The following is a 16438-nucleotide window of genomic DNA, read 5'->3' as shown; positions in this document are numbered from 1 at the left end:
CTCAAGAAATATTTGCCATTATTATTAAAGTTGAAAACAGTTATTTTTGCCTAATATTTTGTGGAAATCATAATAATATATATTTTTTTGTAATAATCAAATTAAAGCATCCTTGCTAAATACAAGTATCATGAATATGAACATTATATCACCTACTTATCATATATGAGCCATTCATAAGCTTTATAATGAGTTGTATCTAGTTTCACTCATTTCATTCCAGTGATGTCCAATGCCACTTTCACTGTAGATTTACTGTACTAACACTAAGTATAGCAACTATTTTGACAGAAACCGTGGTTACCATGGTAAAGGTTTGTAACAGATGTTGCAAGTGTAGTCTGACTCAATACACTTTAAAATGACAACCTGAATCCATCTCCTTGTTCACAAGTTTTGTTGCCAATACACTGATTCTATTATGTAAGATATGGTCCACAACAACACAATCATGGCCGTTGCTTGCATTGAAAGGAAGACAATGGTGTTAAATAAAAATAAAAAAGGATAATAAGCATGCTTTAACATAAAATGATAACAAAATGATGAATAACAACACAACAGGAGACACGCACGCACGCACACACACACACACACACACACACACACACACACACACACACTCACGCACGCACGCACGATGTGATGCTTTGCAGCAATGAACAAACTCTGGTTAACTGTGAAATATCACCAACAGAGATCTAAACATCTGCTCTTCATGTAACTCTATGACTTATTTCTATCCTTTTATTAATCTGATCAATCAAAAATGACCACAGATGAACCTTTCTATGGATGAATAGAGGCCTAGCGCTCTTCTTGTAAACACAATGCGGAAATGTTGGAAAGGAAATCCATAAAACATATTCTGACATATTCTCAACACAGTCATGCTGCCCAGGCATATGATGTTGAGTAGAGAGGAGAACAGTGTTTTTGTGGATGAGGAGTAGAAATGTAAATAAATGTTGGATTACTTTGTCATTCTTTGCTCGGCTTGATTTTGATTCCAGACAAGGAATTCAGGGTCGTACCTATCAGGAGACAGGCAGAGAGAGAGACAGGATAGGTGTCTAGCACAAAGCGATTTGACATTTTTTAAATAATGTATTTACGTTTAGCTGTCTTCTTTCTGCTACATGAACATATTACACATTTGACTCTCAACATGCACTACAAAGTTTATTTGTTGCTGGTTTTTATTAAAGAGGGGTCTCACATAATGGAAAAGAACTCCCATCCATATAATTCCAGGGTGAACTAAACATTATTGACAGCAATAGCTTATTTTTGGGTGACATCGACTTACACATTTCCTGATATATGTTAAATCCTCTGCATTTTACTTTAAGAAAAGAACAAAAATAAATTTCTCAAGACAATCATCTAGATCAAGGGTTTTCAAACTTAAGTTAATGCAATTGCAAAACAAAAAATATTCTGCCTTCTAAAGGTTGATTTGAAATTTTAGAGATGAATCACTATTATTTTTTCCATTGTGTAACTTTTTATGTATATTCTCTGTAAAACTGCTCTGGAACAAAATATTTACTGTATAAAAAACCTGAACATTAATTTAAATTGAATTGAAAATGTTTTTGTAAAGTCTATATGTCCAACATTACAGTAAGTAGCAACTCAATACGAAGCAAATACTCTCCATATAATTTGTTTTGGCTTTAGAAAAATAAAATAAAAAAAATTCATTTTGGAAACCCTATCATTCCTGTTCACAAAATTGGTATTTACATAAAAATGTATAACTGTGATCATCATATTTATGGTTCCTTGGTGTCATTTAAAAAGTTTGAAAGCCCCTGATTTAGATGTTCCTGTTTCTTCTTATAATGCAGTGTCTTGCAGTATTTTGACACAAATGTAATTTTATTTTTTAAAAAATGCTGTTTTCTATATAATTTGCAAGAATTTCGGTGATAAACTGTGGTCGGTATGGTTGCCAGACCCACCCTTTAATACACCAAACACTTTTAGTGAACCAAAAGACGACATTGTTTGACATGTTCTGAAACAGTTTGAAATTGTCTGTGAATTTGTTTGCAGCCAGTAAATGCAATGCATCACACATCATACCACCATAACCACTAGCAGTGAGAAGACATGGGAGAAAAACAAAAGAATGAGGGGTCAACAAAAGGGATGGCAAAAATCAACAAACCAAGGTCAAATTAGCAGAAAAAGCAAGCAAACAAAAAAGAGAAAGTCCTATAGTCCTTTAGTTCACAAGAGATGATTGTCAATGGCCTCTCAGCACATCAAATTAATGTCACAAGATAAAACCAAAAATATGCTTAATACCAATATAAAGTTAGAGTGAAAAAGGTGGAACTGACTACCTCTTATAAAATCATGCGCTATCATTCTTGAAGAATGTTTACTTTTGTGACAAATGTGCAATGTGTTTTTGTGATTTTGGCATTTGTTAGTATACAGTACACAGGCAATCTGAGGTACTACAGGAAGTGAGGTCATGTGAAGTCTGATTCATGCTGTAGAAGAGAGTGGAATAAAATGTGTCACCCCTTTTTTACGTGTGACCATATATTTAGAAAGAGCATATATTTAAATCGTGAAGATTTTCATTTCAAAATATATTTCATATGGATGAATTTTCATTTGGTGAAATATTAATTAGGTAAACAACCGTTCAAAAGTTTGGGGTTAGTCATTTTTTTAACTTTCATTCAGCAAGGGTGCATTAAACGGATCAAAAGCTATTCAAATGTTACGAAAGATTTCAGTTTTAAAAATGTCTGTTCTATCCAAGAATCATCAAAGAAAAAGTATCATGGTTTACAGCAGCACAACTGGTTTCAACATTAATAATAATAAGACATTTTTCTTGAGCCACAAATCACCACAATACAATGATTTTAGAAGTACTGGGATAACATCTGTTGACTTGTAGCGGATGTCAGCTTTGCTATCACAGAATACATTACATTTGAAAATATATTAAAGTGGGAAACAGTTCTTTTAATTGTAATATTTAACTATGTTGTATTGGTAAGACTTTTAAAAAATGCTACAAAGCCTAAACTTTTGAACGGTACAATATCTCTGGGAAAAAGTGTGTCAGATGCTTTTTTTAAATAATGATAGTGAACTTTAACACCAAATGCAAGAAATATAATTATGCTTAAAAATATTATTATAAGATGCTGAAAATGATTTCACTACATCCAGATATGTACTGACAGTTGTTCTGGCCTTTTATGAAAATTGTTCACATATTTACCCCTAACAAAGTCATGCTATTATGGCTCTGTGTTACGGATGGTTTATTCCAGATTTAGTTGACATCAGACATCCTGAAATGTCATTAGCGGTATTAGTTTTTATTTCTCATTGCCCAGGGACAAATTAAACTAAACCGTGGCACAGCTTACACCACTCTCCCCTACAATGTCTTCATTGACAACTTGTGCATGTGAAGCTCTATTTGATTTGTTAATCACAAAGCATGTCAGTTCGGCTCTAACTCTCACTAACTGGGTGAGATCTCTGTGTGCTGTTCCTTCGAGATGTATTAGACAGTGGGAGGACTCACCTGGGGTCCTTCTGGATGCTGTCCACAGATGGCGACCTGACCAGCGTAGCCTCCGGGGGCAGAGCAGGCCCAGATTTGCTGTAGGGTGAGTCTGTGGAGGGGCAGAACTGTAGAGTACGGTAGGGGTTGGCATAATCGGCGGTGGAGGCTCCGGGTCCAGTGGCGTAGCCGGCACGAGGAAATGTTCCCGTTGCATTTTGGCTTCCCGTGCGCTGCAAGGGTATGGAGTCAACACCGGGAGAGGAAGGGGCTACAACAGGAGAGTAGGGACAGAGCAGAAAGTTCAGGACCTGGTCACAAAACTGGTTCATTGGATCTTTGGGTGAAGCAAAAGGTGAAAAAGGAGGACAGAAGGATCAAAGCAGAGCAGAAAGGAAGTTAAACCATCGAAATAACAAACTGGCCTATAATGATAGCTCTTCAGTAGGTGCTTTATTAGCTTGTCTGAGTGTCAATGCAAAACAGTTTTTTTCTCTGGCCTGCTTTTGTTCCGATTTGAATAGCTACCCAGAAACCACCACTGAGGGCTGTTTATCCTGACGGCAGAGTTTTCCAGCTGACTAGAGCTCAGAGCCGTGCAGGAAACAATCGTGCTTTAAAGGGTCAGTTCAGCCAAAAACAAAAATTCTGTCATTAATTCCTGACCCTAATGTCGTTCCACACCCGTAAGACCTCCGTTCATCTTCAGATTCAGATCACTTGTCAAACTGCTGAAATCACGTGACATTGCCGATCCGAAACATGAATCGATACGCTGATTCATAACGTTTAAAACTTTTTGAAATCAGCCCTTCACTATATAAGTCGTTATTTAGGTTTTTTTGCACACAGAAACTATTCTCGTGGCTTCATAAAATGATTGTAGAGCCGCTGTAGTGAGATGGGCTTTGTGACGACGTCTTTAGTGCCTTTATGGGTCTTGAGAGAGGAAATGACATTGGTGTCAATGAAGGCCTTTCTGAGCCATCGGATTTCAACACAAATATCTTCATCTGTGTTCTGAAGATGAACGGAGGTCTTACGGGTGTCCAACGACATTAGGGTAAGTAATTCATGAGAGAATTTTCATTTTTGCGTGAACTAACCCTTTAAAGTCAACATGAACATTTGGTCCACATGATTCATCTGTTCACATTATTGTAAATAAAAAAGCAAACTATTTAATTTACTTTTCTATGTCAGCAACAAAGGCTATTATAATGGCAAAAACGGGATTGCAGTAAACACTACAGCATACAAATTTGTATAAGATACTTAAATTTGATATTTGAAAAAATTAGAACATTTTCCTGGTGGGACCTTTTAAAAAAGATTTCTTTACATGACGTCAACATTCCCTTTTATTTTTCAACACTTCCCTTCTAGCTCGAGTATGGTATGTCATGCTGACTTTTCACAACCAATCAATTCTGAGTTCATACCCTATCCCATAGCATAATCCATATTCTGTTTGACCCAGAAATACATTAAGTTATGGAAGTAAAATGAGTTATGAACAGCATTTGATGATGACTTTCAATACCATTCAAGGGCACAAGTTTGGTTACAAAGAATTAAGAGATTGCTCACCCAAAAATGTCAAATGTTGTCGTCAATCCCTTACCCGACATGCTAAACCTGTATAACTTTCTATCTTGTGAGGAATATACAAGCAGATATTTTGAAGAGCACTGGGGTCAATGGACTCCAATGAATTGCTTTGTATGATAAACATGTCAAAATAATTTCCTTTATGTTCCACAGAAGAAAAAAAGTCATGTAGGTTTGGAACAGCATGAGGGTGAGCAAATGAGTCAATCATTTTCGAATGAATTGCTCTTTTATCTCTCATAGATGCTTGTTATGACTGTACAAGGAAAAAACCCATATAGTCTGCAAAAGTGTAATATAAGTGTAGGGAAGCCTGTGCTTTTATAGTTTAACAATATATTACATTCAGCACAACTGATAAAGTGTGAATGCAAGCAACCTTTAAAGCAAAACTTGTTACTATCTGATAATGTTTAAGTGGTGATGTCTGGTTAATTACTCCTAATTGGGCACTTGGGAAAACATTTATATTTTGAACAAAAAGAAAGACCTGAGCCATTTTACACCTAGATCAAAAGATTTTGTCATTGGCTTTAAATTGTTAGACAACCTGATGTCTGCCATCTTACCCTGGCCTTGGTTGAAGTTTCTCAGGGGGGCTTTCTGATAGACTCTGTCCTCATAAATGGGATCGATGTGGTGCTCAGGAGACTGCAGGGGTCTGAGCTCTGAGCCCAGGTGACTGTGCTGACTGCTGTACGAACCCCTAGAACCTACATCATGAGCAAAAGCAGATTCTCAAGCACCATTAACCAGAACAAAAATGCTATCAATATATACTTGGAAAAAAAATTGCGTCAAATTGTCATCCATCTGTCTGGTGATATCAAACACCCGCTAAGTGTGAAAATGACCAGTGCTTATGTGTTTTTGGTGGTGATACTACTAAACGGAAAGGCCGTGTCCGGCAAAGAGCACTGACCTGCCAGACTGCCAGGTCTCTGGAGTGTGGCGTTGGCATACAGATCATGAGAGATTTTGTACTGATCTGTGGTGTGCAGCATTCGTTTGGTAGGGGACAGAGTGGCGTAGCTTCCCACTGCGGCACTGAGCTGGTGAAGCGGAGACGAGTTGGAGGCATTGCCCGGTCCGGCCATGTGCAGCGGTGAAGAAGACGACCCTCCTCCCACCGCCATGTTGATGGGAGAGCTGGTGCTGTAGGACTTGGCTAGCCGGCTCGGGGACTGCTTGGGCGACGACACCCGAGCCAGAGTGGCGTAGCTGGGCATGTCGGAGGCTGAGCCCAGCCTCTGCAGTTTGGAGGGGGAGCCCAAAGCCTGCATGGAAAAGGGAGAGCTCACTCGCTGGGCTGGTAGAGTGGAGCAGGAATAGTTTACAGGGGCTGTTGGCAGATCGTCAGGCATGTGGAATGCACTGCCATGACTCTGGGCAAAGGAGTCTCGAGAATGGGCCCGGGCGGCTGTCTCTCTGGCAGCCAGCTGGGCAACACGATTAGACGTCACCTGGAGGTAAGTGACATGTAAAGAGCTAGAATTTCACTCATCTAGGAGCTATGAGCTAAGTGATGGTGACCGATATGATATTTTTAAGGGGGAAAAGGGTGAATTCGCTAAATGCTTGCGCCACTTTTTGCGAGTAGTAATTCAGTAGAAAAACAACTTGCAGTCTGGTATAAATGCAAATGAGTCAGCCATTTTTGGGAATTAATCAGAATTATTTTGGTTCATCTCGTAAATTAAATTACAAATGAAAACGTTCTTTTTACGACAAAGATAAAATGAAAAAAGTACATCATGATAATATTACATTTATTTTTAATTAAATTATACTAATGATCAAAAATGTGAGAGGAAAAAAAAACACTGCACTGACACAGTTGTTTTATGTTTTTGTTTAAAGTTGATGCATGATCAAGTTTACGGAGCCCCGATTATTATATGGATTTATAACTAATAAGTAATTTATAGCCACAATATCTATTTTTTCCACGGGGCTCAGTAAATTTGACCACGCACCAACTTTTAATGCAAAAAGCCAGTTAGCCAGTTAGCATCTTGCAAAGTATTTAATATATAAAACGTTTGAATATTTTAAAATTTGAGTAAAATGACTAAAATGAATGAATATGCACTGCACAAAATGCTTTTATTACTTAGTATTGATGTTTTGTTTCTAGTCAAAATATATAAACATTCTTACATTAAGAAGCATTTACTAGACAAGTAAAAATGATTGTCTTGTTTTGGGAAGAATGTACTCAAAATTAAGAGTTTTTGCTTAAAATAAGCAAAATAATCTCTCAATGGGGTAAGAAAAAAAATATTTTTTTCTGTTTGAATTAAAATGATTTTTCTTACCCAATTGGCAGATTCTTTTGCTTATTTTAAGCTCTTTTCCCCCCAAAACAAGACAATAACTTTTGCTTGTCTAGTAAATACTTCTTGTTTTAAGAATTTTTAGATGTTTGGACTAGAAACAAGACAAAAATACTAAATAAGAAGAGCATTTTTTTGCAGCGTGACATAACGAAATATTGGCTACAATTATAGGATGTAGACAAAAGCCATAAAGACAAAAGCCATGACTGAAAAAAGGTGTGAAAATGAACTGATCGGGCCCTAAAAAAATGAAGGTAGCACATGCACATACACAACATTATTAGCGGACGCAATTCTTAGTGAATTCCCCCAGAGGGTCTTCTTGTAAAAACTGTGCAAATAACACAGTTTAAGACAAAATGGTCAAAATCAGACTTTTAAAAAAAAGAGATGAATCCCCACCTGATTATAGCTATGTAAGGCTCCTCCCACCTGACCACCGCGCGGGGGCTGGGAGGCCGACAGGTCGCCGAGGGCCAGAGTCTGGTTGCTATGGTAACTGACTGGATAGGGAAAGGTGCCCTCTTGGTTATTGAGCTGCAAAGCACTCTGAGAGAGGATGCCAGGTCCTGTGAAGGGGAAATTTGGGAGAAAGAGAAAGAGAAATGTTATTAGCTGGACAATCACTCTTATTTATATCCAACAGAGATGAAATATTGCAGTTGGCCTTCCTCATTTGCATACTGAATTGTCATTGGTTTTGTCATCTTTGCATATATTTAAAGGAATAGTTCACCCAAAAATAAAAGTGCTGTCATCATTTACTAAGTTGTTCCAACCCTGTATGAATATCTTTGTTCTGCTGAACACAAAAGAAGATATTTTGAAGAATGTCGATAATTTGATGAAACCCATTGACTTCCATTGTATTTTTTTCCATACTGTAGAAGTCAATGGGACCTTCTTCTGTGTTCGAAAGAATGTTTGTTTTTGGGTGATCTATCCCTTTCACCATGTGATGTGTGCAGCCAGCAGAAAACAAGATGCAAGATGATTGCCATGACAATGTAAAATCGGCATGATTCAGCAAAATGCTGGGTTAAAAACAACCCAAGTTGGGTTGAAAATGGACAAACCCAGAAATTGGGTTGTTTACACCCAGTGAATGGGTCCATTTACTGGGTGCAAACAACCCAATTTCTGGGTTTGTCCATTTTCAACCCAACTTGGGTGGTTTTTAACCCAGCATTTTTTTGCGTGTAGTATTTACACAGAATCAAAGCCAAAAATCTAAACTTGCATAAAACGTAATTATTTTTTTCCCCTTCAGGACATGGAAATCTTGTTACCCTCTCTTCTCTGTCCATATAATTCTCCTCACCTCATTTTACCTTTGTAAAATTGGTTGATTGCGTTACCATTTCATCTCATATTCTTACATTGTCTTCCAGCCTCCATCCACAGTACTTCTCTTCTGTTTTACTTTCTTTTATCCTGCTCATTATTTCAAGCCTCACAGTGAGTAGATGGACAGAAAAGGCATGCATAATTAATCACTGCTGGAAGACACTCAATGAGCACACATTCATGAAAATGGGGTCAACGTGAACAGAAATCGCAGTCCCTTCTCTTCGCTCGGCCCTCCTGTGCTGACAGCATGACAGTATACCAAAGAGCAGTGATTCCCAGTCCTGTTTAGTCTTACAGTATTAAGTCTCCCACAGCCACATAAATAAGGCACATGTACTAGAAAAGTGTTTCTTTTGAACTCATATTACACTGGAAATCATTCAGAAGGATCATAATACATTATTAAACTGGGCACTATAAACATGATTCACTTTGAAACAAAAATAAGATAAATACTATTGGGGAAAAACCGACTGATGTTTGACACACAGACTAAAGCAGTTTGAGAAACTGTAGAAACTAGCTTTTTAAATGTATTTAGTTTGATAAGCTGAGACATTTAATAAGATGAAAGTGTAAACGCAACAAGAAAAACTTTTGGGGAAATATAGAGCATGTTATTTTATATTCAAAGGAGGCTCTAAGCATATTTAGAGTATCTCATCTTTGCAAATAAAACATTTGGAAGTTGAATTTAGCTTTTGACCATATTCATTTAAAATCTTACATATATTTATATTCATATATATATACTACTTTTCAAAAGTTTGAGGAGAGAAAAATAATCTGTTTTTAAGAAATTAACACTTTTATGGAATAAACTGATCAAAAGTGACAGTAAAGACATTAATAATACACTGTAAAAAAAAATTCAGGCCCCAATTGAAATTTTTCTTTAAAAAAAATGTTGGCCAAATTTAATTTCTGTGAATTAAATTGCATCAATTCATAGAAATTCAATTTGTTCAACTGAAAAATGTAGATGTGATCAGTCACTAGAACATTTTCAGTCAGGGCCTAATTTTTAAATTTACAGTGTACACACAACTGTTTTGAGCATTGATAATACTGAGAAATGTTTCTTGAGCACCAAATCAGTGACAATGTGTGGAGTAATGATGCTGAAAAACCAGCGTTGCTTTAAAATATGTTAAAATAGAAAACAGCTATTTTAAATGGTAATAATATTTCATAATGCTACTGATTTTACTGTATATTTGATCAAATAAATGCAACCTTGGTGAGCATAAAAATATATCTTTTAAAAACAAAAAATCTTACTGACCCTTCTTACTGAAGTTTTACAGGATTAACGAAGCAAAATCGAAATTTCTGTACCCCTGTTGTTTATCCCCATTGGGCAAGCACTACAATATAGCACCATATATCACCTGTACGCACAGAGACGAATCTAAATGCTGTTTAATCTCTGACAGCCTGCAAAGTCGATCAGGATGGTGTGTGGTTAGTGTCGTGTTGACCGAAGCTTATTGCTGCTCTGTCAGGGCAAGTTTCTCTTCTTCTGAGGACGTCTGACAGCACCAAAAGAAGTTGCATCTTTTAAAGAGATGGCAGTTTGAAATGGCCTGACAGAGCATTAATGTCTGTTTACAAAACTTCTACATGTCACAACATGCTGTAAGATGAATCAATATGATATATATATATATATATATATATATATATATATATATATATATATATATATATATATATATATATATATAAAAACTTATTTGAGTGATTTTCACATGCTATATTTTCATATGTTATTCTGTTTTAAAAGAAAGAAAAAAACAGGCCACAAGTATGAAGATTAAACGCAAACCAATAAAAAGGTCTGTGGTCTATGAAAAGATTTCAAACACACACACACACACACACATACACACACACACACACACACACACACACACACACACACACACACACTATGTGACAGTGTGACTTTACAACCACTGAAGATGATAACTGGGTCATTTCAGATGGGTCATTTCAGATGACCCAGTAATATCAGAAAATAGCCGACTGCGGTTATTGAAAATGGCTGGAGTTTACTACTATAACCACTTTAGCCACTATCAGATTCAAAAAGAGGCACATTTACAGTAAGAGCTGAAAGTTTCATAAATGCATTATCAGACTTCTGGTCCTCCTCCAGTCTCAACCCAAGCGTCTCAGACATCTTAAGATGCCATTTGCACCCATACAGAGTGTAAGTGCGGTGGACGATCTGTGTCCAGGTGGCTGGTCACTCATCTGTTTGGGCAGTGGGGTTTTATCTGCACACTATATGACCTGCATTTTAGATTAGAACTGATAAATATTTCAGCTAAATTCTATTTATAACTCACAACTAGAGAGACTGAAACCCCTGCATGCAACTAAAGAAATACAAAATATACTGTCTTGTTAGATGGTTCATTAAAAACCATTAAGTAATTAAAACCATTAACTAAATAAATCAGCGTACATGGATCTATGGACCATAGATCCATGTACGCTGATTTATTTAGTAGTATGCTCAATATTTCACGATTTTGGCTGAAGTTTTCCGTAGTTAAGTTTGCTTACTCACAGCTATGTCAAACATTAGTGAATGTTGTATTAATCAGGGGTGCGGTTCCCAAAAGAATCATTAGCCAGCTTTGGTCCCAAGTTCTGCCGTTATCAACATAGTTCAACGAGTCGGTGTTTCCCGAAACCATCGTTCCAAAGAACCAAGATAAATATAATTATAATGCACTACACTTGGAAAAGTTGATTTAGCTTTTAAAAGTACAGCAGACTGATTACCTCAAATGACATGAACATGGCCTAAAAGCAACAACACTCATGATTTTATTGGGTCTTCCAGAATTTTTTTTAAAGAAATTAATACTTTCATTCATAAAGGACACATTAAATTGACCAAAACAGATAACAACAGAAAAGTTACAAATGATTTATATTTTAACTAAATGCTGTTCTGTTGAGGTTGCTATATTTTAAAGAATCAAACAAAATGAAAACAAAAACTATCATGGCTTCCACAAAAATAAGCAGCACATTATTTTTACATTGATAATAAGATTTTTTTATTTTTTTTTCACCAAGTCACCATCGCAGGAATAAAGTAGGCCTATGTTAAAAACTGAAAACAGCCGTTTTAAATTGTAATAATTTTCCACAAAATTACAGTTTTTACTGTATTTTTACTGCGTTGAACATAGGGGTGCCCCCGAATAGTCGAAGATTCGATGCATCGATATGCGGAGCCTGATTCGACCACCTCACGGTCGAATCTTCGCGGGTGTTATGAAACGAGGATCATACCATTTTGGCAATATGGGTGCTCAATATTTTAAAGACGTGTCGCTGAGCTGAGCATTGGTGTGCGACCCCTTTAAGGGCGCCGAAGCTATAGCTTCGCACCGCGCCTTTAAAATTATTACACGTTCAACGAGTGCACACACACCGGCGGCAGCATTCAGCGCCTGTCCGCGGCCACTCAGGAAGTTGTTTAAAATCCTGCTGCACCACAGAGCGCTTTCGTGCAGCTCATCTGTCAGTCAATTCAAAATTGAGCTCGCGTGTAGGCTATAATGTGCGCGTCAGGTGGCGGTGTGAGCTTCGCGTCTTCACCCGCTTAATGGGCGTAGGTTTAGGGGGGGACGCTAGGTAACTTACTAGTCCCAATCAATATTTTAAGATGGCAAAATTGTCCCCAACAATATTTTAGCGAATTCCTTCGTGCTGCTATATGGATCGATTCCGACGGCCAGGACGAAACAAAATAAACGGTTGCCAGTCCCATGAAATACGGAAACGTCCCTTATTTACAAGCAAAATGACGCGTACAGCAAGCTTGCGTTTTAGCTGCTTTGCTGCCATAGCGACAGAGTCTCGAGGGCATGCGCTGGAAACCTGCGCGGTTTTTTAAAAACATGTCGAGCTCGCGTCCACAGTTTGAACGCAAGAGAATTTCCAGATATAGGGATGAATAGAAACAAAGGGGTCAGTGAGTTTCTCCAGTAACTCACGATGAACTGCACACTTTGCAGAGAAGCATTTCAGTGTCTCAGACTGTCTGACTTAAAGCATGCGATGGCAGACACATCCGTGAACTAAAGGTAGGCCTATTGTTTTTTAATGGATAATATATTCATATATTATTCCATACATTATCAGAGCTTGGCAGAATTTTAAAGACTTTTTTTCGGTTTATTAATGTTTATATCCACCACATTACCTTTTAGGCTATTTAAACCTAAATAAGAACGCCATTGTCAGTTCGTCTGTCAGTTGGCAGGCAGTTTTGGTTGCTTTATTAAAAGTTGTTGCTGTGTGCAGTGTGTAAAGGAAAATAAAAATAGTTTTACCCTTCTGCTGACAGTGTCGTGCCACTCCCAACCCATTCACACACACAGATGATTCGACTATCAGTCGACCATAGAGAGATTCGACAATTCTGATTCGATTGTCTAAATCCTTAGTCCAGGACAGCCCTAGTTGAACATGAGACTTAAAAATAAAAAATTCATACTGCCCCCAAAGGTTTGAACGGTAGTGTATTTCTACCTGACCGAACCCCTTCATAAATTATTTTTGTATGTATGATGTTATATATTGTGGCTAAGTCTGTCCCTTTAAATAATATATAATGTAAAAATAAGCAATTAATTAAAATGTCACCACTTGAACCACATCTTTTAGGCACCTTGTCACATGTCTGTCTTGTCTTGTTTGGCATATGTGTGTGTTGGGTAAATCCTGTGTCCTGTCGTCTGTCTTGACCCCACCCCTCTTGTTATCTCATTATTGGTTTATTTGCCCCACCTGTGCTCCCTCAATTCCTGCCTGATTTGTCACCCTTTATATTCTCATTGTGTCTTTAGTTCTGTGCTGGTTTGCTATTGTGAGTGTCATAGCATTGTTTGTCAGACATTTCCCTGTTGTGCTACATGGGCCGCTCCAGAGTATTATTGTATTTCAAGTTTGATTTCCCCCCTTGTCGGTTTTTTTGTTTGTTTGTTTATTTTTGTAAATAATAAATCCCACCTTTATTTCACAAATTTTTCCTTTTCCTTACGTGACATTTTTTTTAAACTTTATCTCAACCTCCGTTAAACACAGAAACCTCTGAAATATATCAATCGTTTATAGTATTCATATCTAATCAGTTCAGATGAGGCAAGTCTGATGTTCTCAGCAGGATGAATGTTTTTTCACATACGTTATTTGAACATTTGTTGCTTCCAACTTGTTTCCTTAGAAACTCTGTTCAGAAAGAACCCGTAATTCATGCATTAAGCTACTAACATGCATAATAAGGGAGATAGGGCGGTTAACTGATGAATTTCACAAAGCTGTATCATGTGGACACACTCTACAGAGCAACACCTGCAAGCTCATATTATGGGCTGTTAACCATGCATTTCTGACTAAGAACACTCAGAGAATGCAAATTACAGTCCCCGACTATCATTTCATTTCAGCTTAAGATCACAACTCTGCGGGATCAGAACATTTAGGAGTCATTAACATTGTTCAGTCTCAGTAATTTCTTAATTGTGTTAAACTTCAAGCATTTAAAAGTGCTCCTTACTTTCGCCTGTAGTGAATTCCTGTGAATCCAGAATACCAGACTCTTGAAGAGATCGGATGCAGGAATCCACAAGTTCCAGACCTGTGGTGAGCTCCTCCTCTATATCCTTCTGGCCGTCTGTGAACAAAGACATGAGAGGTAACTTCATCTAGCAGGCGTTTGATACAACTAATAGAAACAACTATGGCAAAAAAAGAAAGCAGCTCCCTGTGATAATGAGTGTTTAGTCATTTAGTCAAGGACTAAATGTTTTACAATGTTGAATTTTGATTGCAGTTAGGTTACCAGGAGTCTTCATATTTGATCTCTAAATGTATCCGAAGCATTGTGACAATACGTATTATGTATAAAATAAAATAAAAACACTCCATCTGACATATTCAGGCCAATTCACAGAAGCCGACCAAAGTGCACAATAACCAGATTACAGTATGTCACTTCTCAGACATACTCAGACCAGAGAAACACTGATTGAACATGAAAACGAGCGCCGTCCAATGCCAACAGGGGTAACACACTGTTCTGACAAAATCCAACAAAGTGTCAGTTGTCACTGGTCAGCGCCTGTCGGTTCAGTGTGGATTGGCCTTTAATTATACTGAATAAAATGTTATTACAATCTTTTCACAACGTTCTTACAATGTAGTTGAGTAGCTACCAAAACTGGCATGAACTAATACCATAAACATTTTGAAGTACAAAACCATCCATTGAGGAATCTACTAAAGCATTTTTTATTTGAACTAGCCTGCATGAGAATGAGATGCTTAATCTGGTTGTTTTGATGCTTCATCAAGAAGCCAGTGTTTTAAAGAGTGTGGCGTGACCGCACGCTCATGAATCATTTATGTGCTGCACTGCTCCTGCTCTTCAATCTCAGCCTCTCCTCTGTTTTATGTTCTTGAAGGCAGAGGTTGTCATCTTTAGCTAACGTTTTGCTGTAGCACAATCAATACAGTCAAAAGTCAACATGCTTCACTCTGACATGCATGGCTTACCACGTGGACTGCTAGATGATGACAACTGTCAAAATGCATTTCAGAAGGTGCTCTTCATACAAAGGTTTCAAATCATGGATTTCAAAAAGGATGTGCTGAAGAGCAAGAAAATTCTCGTTTTAGCAAGAAAACAGTCCAGTTACCTTGGTTGTTCCAGCGAAACTTCTCATCTGCTGAACTGTAGGATTAAGGATAGAAGAGATTTAGATTCATCGTCCACAGAAACACTGAAGTGATCATAATCTTTTTTTATGGTAAAGCAGACACAATAGCATCAGTGAGGTCGGGCATTATGGGGCCTAACTTGCTTTTCATCCCAAATGTGTTCAATGGCTCAGACTCTGTGAAGAATTCCTTCATGGATCTCGCTTTGTGCACAGGATCATGTCACACTGACGGCCCTATTTTACAGTAAATAAGGAAGGAGATTGTATGGCTGTATGTGTGATTTTATGCACCTGTTATTAAAGAAGTGAAATAGACACATCTGACAACTTTGAAATCAGTAATAATTTTTTTTAAGCATTAATTTATTTTCTTTCTTTTTTTTTTAAATAAATTAATGCTTTTATTCAGCAAGGACAGTGGATATATTTATGATGATTTACATTTTATGAAGATTTCAATTTCAAATAAATTATGTTCTTTTAATGTTCTATTCATCAAAGAGTCCTGAGAAAAAATGTATCTGTCCTGTTTTCAACATTGATAAAATAAGAAATGGGACCCTGGACAACAAAACCAGTCATAGATTTATGATCCAGTCATGAGATTTATACATCATCTGAAAGCTGAATAAATAAGTGATTGATGTACATTATGTTAGTATAGTATATTTGGCCAAGATACAACTATTTGAAAATCTGGAATATGAGGGTGCAAAAAAATCTAAATATTGAGAAAATTCCCTTTAAAGTTGTCCAAATGAAGTCCTTAGCAAAGCATATTATTAATTTTAATACATTTACTGTAGGAAATATCTTCATAGAACATGATCTTTACTTGA

At 37.1% G+C, this 16438-nt stretch overlaps 1 protein-coding gene across 12 annotated transcripts in view; it reads right to left on the bottom strand.

Annotated features, from left to right (window-relative positions):
• ctnnd2b (catenin (cadherin-associated protein), delta 2b) overlaps positions 1-16438 on the bottom strand; it is an 89266-nt gene that overhangs the window by 34269 nt on the left and 38559 nt on the right. For 6 of the 12 annotated variants that reach the window (XM_067453619.1, XM_067453622.1, XM_067453621.1 and 3 more), the window contains 7 exons: positions 15576-15610; positions 14435-14551; positions 7900-8066; positions 6081-6621; positions 5728-5871; positions 3569-3818; positions 978-1034 (listed from right to left, as the gene is read on the bottom strand). In XM_067453619.1, the coding sequence (XP_067309720.1) occupies positions 978-1034; positions 3569-3818; positions 5728-5871; positions 6081-6621; positions 7900-8066; positions 14435-14551; positions 15576-15610 (1311 nt within the window). The remainder of the gene's footprint in view (positions 1-977; positions 1035-3568; positions 3819-5727; positions 5872-6080; positions 6622-7899; positions 8067-14434; positions 14552-15575; positions 15611-16438) is intronic. The other 6 variants (XM_067453624.1, XM_067453626.1, XM_067453625.1 and 3 more) reach the window with 2 other exon arrangements.

This window comes from Pseudorasbora parva, chromosome 9 (genome assembly GCF_024679245.1).
Source record: "Pseudorasbora parva isolate DD20220531a chromosome 9, ASM2467924v1, whole genome shotgun sequence".
Lineage (NCBI taxonomy): Eukaryota > Metazoa > Chordata > Actinopteri > Cypriniformes > Gobionidae > Pseudorasbora > Pseudorasbora parva.
Note: the sequence above shows the minus strand (reverse complement) of the source record. Positions and strands in the feature narration are given on the sequence as shown.